Source organism: Pundamilia nyererei, unplaced genomic scaffold, assembly GCF_000239375.1.
Source record: "Pundamilia nyererei isolate P.nyererei 1_Seehausen unplaced genomic scaffold, PunNye1.0 scaffold00031, whole genome shotgun sequence".
NCBI lineage: Eukaryota > Metazoa > Chordata > Actinopteri > Cichliformes > Cichlidae > Pundamilia > Pundamilia nyererei.
The window spans coordinates 1786762-1794268 of NW_005187432.1; the positions used below are offsets into that span (position 1 = coordinate 1786762).

General features: G+C 41.1%; 1 protein-coding gene across 1 annotated transcript; it reads right to left on the reverse strand.

Annotated features, from left to right (window-relative positions):
- slc25a24l (solute carrier family 25 member 24, like) lies at positions 1 to 6448 on the reverse strand. The gene is made up of 10 exons (XM_005729022.1): positions 5621 to 6448; positions 5399 to 5525; positions 4923 to 5010; positions 4463 to 4574; positions 4209 to 4367; positions 3438 to 3575; positions 3243 to 3353; positions 778 to 945; positions 564 to 702; positions 1 to 469 (listed from the first exon to the last, which is right to left on the reverse strand). Exons 1-10 carry the CDS (start codon positions 5741 to 5743, stop codon positions 282 to 284), a joined length of 1353 nt encoding a protein of 450 aa, XP_005729079.1. The 5' UTR covers positions 5744 to 6448; the 3' UTR covers positions 1 to 281.
- Between the last annotated feature and the right edge of the window lie 1059 nt (positions 6449 to 7507).

Here is a 7507-nt window from a genome sequence, read left to right on the forward strand (position 1 = left end):
GAAGTATCATTTTATTATACAGTCAACACAACAACATATTTTCTTATTTTAAAAGAGCATGTCGAGTAGCCAGCTGTTACTCTTGGTTATTACATATTTAAAGTCAGTCAGATTATGGTTCCATGCTCGTGGTCAACAGAAAATATAACAAAGCAAATCCTGCAGAGTTAACCATAACTTCGTGATTGACCTCATTTCACATCTCAGGCATTTTTTTCAGACATGTGTTTGGATAATTAACAAAAATAAAACTCACAGCTTTTGCTTTTTTTCTAATTTCCTCAAGACTCCAAGGAGGAAAAAACATTTTCAAATTTTCTAGTCAGAGTGTAGTTCATTAAGGCACACGGTATCGCCCTGACGAAGCTGGCTCCCATGCCATTATAATATCCTTTAATTCCATATCTTTCATATATCCCAATCAGTCCCGGTAATACACCCGAGGCTGGCCGTGAATCTGATCTGAAAGCTGAAGAACAAGACAAACAAACATGAGTAAAACATTCCCACATAAAAGCTTCATATGAAACTGTAAACTGTGCCGAATGAATGAGAGCCGATACCCTGCGCTTGCTGCTGAGTTCGGATCACCGCCAGCGGGTAACTGGTGATTTGTCCAGAAGCGAACGCCACAAAGCTGAAGAAAAACAGTTTGGAGTCACTGTTGTAGGCGGGATCGCTTTTTGCCCAGCTCATGATTGACTGCAATTACAAAATAAGCAATTAGCACCTTTTCAAAATAAAAGTTCACTTGATCTCTGTTGTCTTCTGGCCCACCTGATGAACAGCACACTCCACACCTGCATAGGGGATCATACAGAGGATGCTGGGCTTGAATCCTCTGTAAAAGGAAGACAAAGACTCGCTTCTATAAATGGATCGGGCACACACTGCAACGCCATGGTAAGTGCCAGCCTGCTGCAGGTTCAGCCTCACCTTCAGCACCTGTAGAGCAAACAAGAGGAGAGTGAGACTGCTAAAAGAGATCCCCACTAATAAATTAAAGTGGGTCTATTAGTCTCAATTCTTGGACTCTACTAGAGCAGCTTTGAGTGATTCAACAAATTTTACATTATCATACAGTTTAGCTTATGCTGAACTTTGGTGAAGCCTGTCAGTTCATCTATTGTCTGAAACAAGACTCCTTAATTCCTCAGCCTCTAAACCAGCTTTCTTCAGGTTTGCTTTGAGTAGCAGTGGGGCTTCGCAGCCACAGAGATCACAACCTTTTTTCCTCACCTAATTCTCCAGTCACATGTTTCCAGTGTATAACTATTCTCCAAACACTTGTCTGGCAGTAAATTTTTGCTTTTGCTTGTTTCCTACCTCATGTTTTTTTCTTTTGGTTCCTTATGGTTGCTACGTAAAATGCATATTCCCCAACTGGCAACTGGTTGCTGGCTCAAAACCCTCGTTGTGATTGCTTTGGTCATTAACAGGTTCAAATGGAACATGCCAACTTGTTTGCAGACACTGGCCACTTACTCTGTGAGTTTAAGTGGCACTTTAAAAAGTGCAGCTCAAACCAGAAACAGAAAATATTCACCATTAAAAGGAAAGCTGTGCCTTATTGCTGCAACAAACATATCTCAAAAAGCACACATTTTACATTAAAAAGGGAACAGTTTCCCTTCTTAAAAAACTTCACCACTTAGAGAGTAGTTTGCAACTGTTTGGAGACAATTCAGGATCTTCTTGTGATACAAACAATTGCAAGGAGTTTTTCAGTGCAGCATTGTGTAGCTGTTTGCAAACATTTACTCACTATGGATGGCTAGCAGCCTCCACTAACCACTCTCCAACGGCTGCAGAAGAAATGCTTTTTCCTAGCAACTGGTTGCTGACTGGTCTCTAGGCATGACTGGAGCCCTAACCTGCCATGTTGGTAATAATTTGGGGATTTTGGGCTTTTACATTTCTGTTAACTAGACTTCTACAGGGGAAAAAAAGTTTATGTAGCACATAGTAATTCAGAAAAGATACATGTCCTGAAATAAGAGGGGATATGAATATATACCATTTTACCCATTTGCTGTGCTATCAACTGTTTATGATTCAGAATACCTGCTGTATAATTCATCAAACTCAAAATGACCTCATGCTCAAAACACCAGAAAACCAGAAAGATTAAAATATGTAGTGAAATACAAAGAGAAAGGTTAGTAGTTAGAGGAACAGGGGTTTGCTGTCGACCATGCATCTTTTTTGTATTTATTCACGTGCTCTGTGTGGGATGGGAGGAAGAGTTTGTGCATTTTGGTTTTATGATGCTCATTTGTTTTTGTTTTTAATAAAAAAAAATACATTTATTGTTGATAAGATGGTGTTGACATGATGTTGATATCATCAGTGGTAACATTCTTGCTTGTATTTGGGCTGCTGACTGTGGAGGGGTTATTTGAGACTTTAGTGTGATGAACGCAAACAAAGGAGAGCCCCTAAAAATATCAGAGCACGCTGGCCTCAGTACAGAATGTTAGTTTAAGGTTGTTATAGCATAAAGGGGAAAAACTGAGTTGAATAACACAGTATCCTCCAGTTTCTCATAATGTAAGAAGCAAAAGCTCAATTTTAGTATTTTCCTCACCTGTTTACTCCACGTTGCCGTGGCGATTTATCAGCCTCAAAGTAATACAGAATACAGTTATTCACGGCCATGAGATTACAGATGAAGATCACTGTTTCCCAGCATCTAAAGTATTTGTGTGGTTGTTCACGCACTTCCTCATGGTGATTGTTTAATATTAATATTGGAACATGTGTTGTTCTCTCGTGGGCGATCGTGGCTCAAGAGTTGGGAGCTCGCCTTGTAATTGGAAGGTTGCCGGTTTGAGCCCCGGCTTGGACAGTCTCGGTCGTTGTGTCCTTGGGCAAGACACTTCACCCGTTGCCTACTGGTGGTGGTCAGAGGGCCCGGTGGCGCCAGTGTCCGGCAGCCTCGCCCCAGGGTGGCTGTGGCTACAATGTAGCTTGCCATCACCAGTGTGTGAATGTGTGTGTGAATGGGTGAATGACTGAATATGTAAAGCGCTTTGGGGTCCTTAGGGACTAGTAAGGCGCTATATAAATACAGGCCATTTACCATTTCTCTTTGGAGATACTGTAGAGACTGACTCATTTGTTTATGATAATAAAAAGGCTTTATAATGAGTCTAACAATGACATAGTAACAATTAAAACAGTCAGTGATCTGCACTTCAGGACAGAAATGGTAAAGTACTCAGATCTGCCACTGATCTGACCTCTAAGGGGTAGAAGACAGCGTGAGCCACAGCTCCAGAGATGCAGCCCAACCCGAAACGCTGCTGCACCGTCAGAGTCTGCTGGGTCCTGTTTTGGGTGTAGACCTTCATCTAAACGGAGCAGAGGACATCTGAGTGTGCTAATCAATCGGAAAAAAAGAAACTGTACACGAACAGCTCAATGCTCAGCCTCACCTGGGCGTAGATAAGACACTGAAGTGTCGACTGTGGCGTTCCTTTCAGCACGTTGACAGCGTTGCCTTGCCACATTGACCGCAAACCACCTCCTCTCATCTCCTGAAAACCCTGGGAGAAGGCCTTGGATCCATACACCTATTGTGGAGACAGGAAGTCATTTTCAGTGAGGTGCAGGTGTGCAGTGATGTGGAACAGTCACAACAGCAACACTTTTAGGATAAATATAGGTACATAAAGTTAAAAGCAAGATAAAAGCAACGGTTTGAATGCAGGTCATAAAAATAAGGCAGGCAAGCTGATAACAGACTGTCTTTAGAGCCAGAGATACTAATGTAAAACTAGGCCGGGCTCACAGCCGAAACGAAACATCCATCCATCGTCTTCTGCTTACCCATATCAGCGCCACAGGGGAGCTGGAACCCAAAAATTTACATTATCTTAAAATGCTAAATAGCTTCAATGTTTTTTTCTGTCTCTCTTTGTTAGCCCTGTGACAGTATGACAGTAAGTATTTCTTAGAGCCATTTCTTTGCAGCAGGAACAGCTTTGACTCTACAGGCTTTGTGCACCTGGGCTTGGATAGTTTATCTAATTCTTCCTGACAGAATTTGCGAGTCTTCCAGGGCCACATAATAGTTACGCTGAGTAATGTAGTCAGAAACTCTGTAAAACCTCTGAGCTTGAATAATTATTACATAATTTGTGTGATGTTTCTGAAACATTTTCCTTTTCCTTTTGTCTGCAGTGCCTTGTGATAGTGGAGCTGACCTGAAGTTGTGTTTTAAGGCGGTCTATGGGTGCCGTCATGGTCCGGGACACAGCATCCGCCAGTCCTGCTGACATAACAAATGTCCTCCAAGCACTGAAGCCTGACGCTTCTTCAGGGAACTCAATGGGGATCCCGCGGCTCTCCCCGACATCAAACACCTGCAGGAGTACAAACAGGAGGACTTAACTGATCACCTTTTGAGGAGACATTTTAATCGCTGTGTAAATGTAAAGCATAATGGGAATGATCATACCAAACTGTGTTTCCATGAGGACACTAGCTCCCCAATGTTATCCACAGGGTTGAGGATGATGTGGTGCAAGAATTCATCCCAATCCACTGTCATCGAGTTGTCCTTATCCATCCTGATGTTGCCAAAGACAACGACACTTGTCAAGTTTCAGGAAATAAAGCTTTCACATCCCGTATTAACATCACATCATTTGTCCATTTTCAAAACAGCAAGCTGAGTAATAATCATTTACAATTCAAAGATACAACAAGTTCAGGTTAGCCAGGTAGTGAGTCCATACTGAGGGATCCTTTTAACCATTCGTTTAATCTGGCAACCCAAAATAATCACGATTATGCCTTAAATATATTTTATTTAATGCTAATTATGCTAATTATTTTAAACCTATATGCCAAATGTAAATGCATATATACTCAAAAACAACAATGAATCTATGAGGTAGTGGGCAAAAAAATCTTACATTTGTATAATTTTTTTTGCATTCGGCTTTGAAATGACCACTCCTAACTCCTTAAACAAACATATGATGTCCTCCTGGCCAATGAATCCTGATCAAAGAAGAAATGCACAAAATTACAAACAGATACTGCTCTTCCTCATAAGCGAAGTTTCTATATGATGTGCTATGGTCCCTGAAATGCTGCAGGTCTGTGTACCATAAACAGATCTTTCGTTTGCCTGCCAGCCAGTCGTTTCTGACCTTGAAAACACATTTCACCGTCAACAAAATAAAAAATATATTCAGTTTATCAAGAAAAAGTCATGTTAGAACACACTTTCTGCAGAGTTATGTTCATTATGTTCTTTAAAGGACAAAAAAGCAGGAGGCGCAGATCTTAAAAACTGATTGAAGTCCTCACATACTTCATTTTGTATCATTCATTTTTTTTCCTCCAGAAATGTATCACTTATAAGGCGGTAAGACTTTCAACTCACCACAATTATTCTTATCAAGGTCATGAAAGTGAATTTTCCACTTCCTCTCTCTGTCCATCATGTAGCTGAGGAACTCTTGATAATCCAGCAGGCCATCTTTGTCTCTGTCATAAGACTCGACGATACTCTACAAGAAACAAAAACAGCTCTCTCAATAGCAGGTTTAAAAAAATAATAATAATAATACCGATGCATATAGATGCTATTAAGAATATTTGTTACCTGGACCTTCCCATCCGCTGAAATAATACCATGCTTCCTCATTTCGTCTTGTAGCTCCGCCACAGAAACGAATCCATCCTCATTTTGGTCCAGTTTACTAAATAATCCACGAAACTGATCCATGGTTCATGCAGAAAAGCAGTAAAAATTTCCAGATGCAAACAGAAAAAACCTTTAAAACCTTTTATTCGTTGCAGGACCTTTTAAAGGAGATTTTAAAACATTCATTCATTATCACCAGAGATGATTGACCTGCAGCTCTGCAGAGGCGCTGACTCACTGGCAGAGAGAGAGCTTCTATCAGCGGTTTTTGTAAAACTCACTTCCTCTAAGGAACACCAGGGGGCGCTGTGGCTGCAGGAGAGGCCACCTTCATCTGGAATAGACACAGTGGCCTCGAACCTGTGATCTTCTGCGTGCTATTTATACAAAATGTATTTTTATTTTTTTTTAAAGGAGACACATCTTGCAGATAAAGGAAACTGCTGACATCAAGAATTCCAACCAGTGGCTAGAAAAAGCTGACCTCGAGCACAGCACAGAGGCTCTGATCACAACAGCGAGCCTCAAAGCACCAGATGCCTAAAAGCAATCGTCTGCCACACTCGATAGGACCCAAGATGCAAGCAATGCAAAGGTCCCACTGAGACAGTCCTGCACTTAGTAGCAGCATGTAAGATGCATGCTGGCACACAGAGAAGCACTGGGTTTGGATAGTACACAGAAATGTCTCCAAGTCCCAGTGGAAGACAGGTCAGCAACTGCTGTCCAACCAACAACACATCCATCCAACACATTCTGTCATCCAGCTGCCAGTAAATTATTGTAAAAATTACACATTTACAGAGTCATGACAGAGAGCAGAAGACTACGGTTGTGATAGATGTGCCAGTTAAAAGGAGGAGACCAAATGCACTGAATAACTGGAGCAGATAGGAAAGGAGGAGTCCAGGGTGGTCCCAGTGGTTATAGGAGTATTACAGGACCTGTAACCCCCAAACTGGGAGAGTGGCTCCAGCAGATTCCAGACACAATATCTGAGAGCTCTGCAGTCCAGGAAGAGCTAAGTACTAGAGGAAGACACACATACCAATCCACGGGGGGCTGGAAGCAGTCTGGCAGACTTTGGTTTCAGTGGCTCTTCTCCAGTGACTGATGGTGTAATCCATCAGATAAAAAAAAGAAGAAAAAAAGCCTAAACTACATGTAAAAGGGAGGAAAACAACTTGAGGATAACGATGAATTGCTTGAATACGGATTTTCTGTGACTTTGGGAGTTGGAGTATTTCAGAGTTTGGTTAAATATAGTTTTGTGATTTTATTGTACCACGTGTTTATTGTCTTTATTTACATTTTTACCCGCATTCCTGGTTTGTTAAGATGAAAGAAAACGCCAAATGTTATAGGATAGTTAAGATACTGACATATAAGATATTTATTACCTGGCCCTTGTCATCTGATATACATACAACATTTTCCTCCAGATAAGCATGGGGGGTTTCAGAGTTTCCATTGCTTCCCATTGGCTGTCAGTTTTGTGCGATGACGTCATGGCTATAAACGACATCAAACACAGTGACTGGTCTTTTTTCGCCTCTCACCTGGATGATGTGCAAAGGACCCCGGTTTGGTGAATGACGAGTATCGCCACTTACTTTCTAGAAAAAGCCGCCAGATTCCAGTCCACAGCGTCCACTTACTGCCACTCATACCGGAAAGCAGCTTTTCAAAATAAAACCAATTTATTCTCATGTAAGGCAAGTAAAAATGTTCTATAAGAAAAAAAAAGAAACTAAAATAAAAATATACACCTACAACATTCAAGGAGTTTCTTATATTTATTCTATTTCTTAATAAAATTCACCTCACATTAAACATATCTCAGTA

Coding starts and splice junctions, on each gene's coding strand:
- slc25a24l (XM_005729022.1), bottom strand. CDS start 5,743: ATGGATCAGTTTCGTGGATTATTTAGTAAACTGGACCAAAATGAGGAT. Junction 5,526..5,620: donor CAGCGGATGGGAAGGTCCAG/GTAACAAATATT, acceptor TGTTTCTTGTAG/AGTATCGTCGAGTCTTATGA. Junction 3,354..3,437: donor AGTGTCTTATCTACGCCCAG/GTGAGGCTGAGC, acceptor TGCTCCGTTTAG/ATGAAGGTCTACACCCAAAA.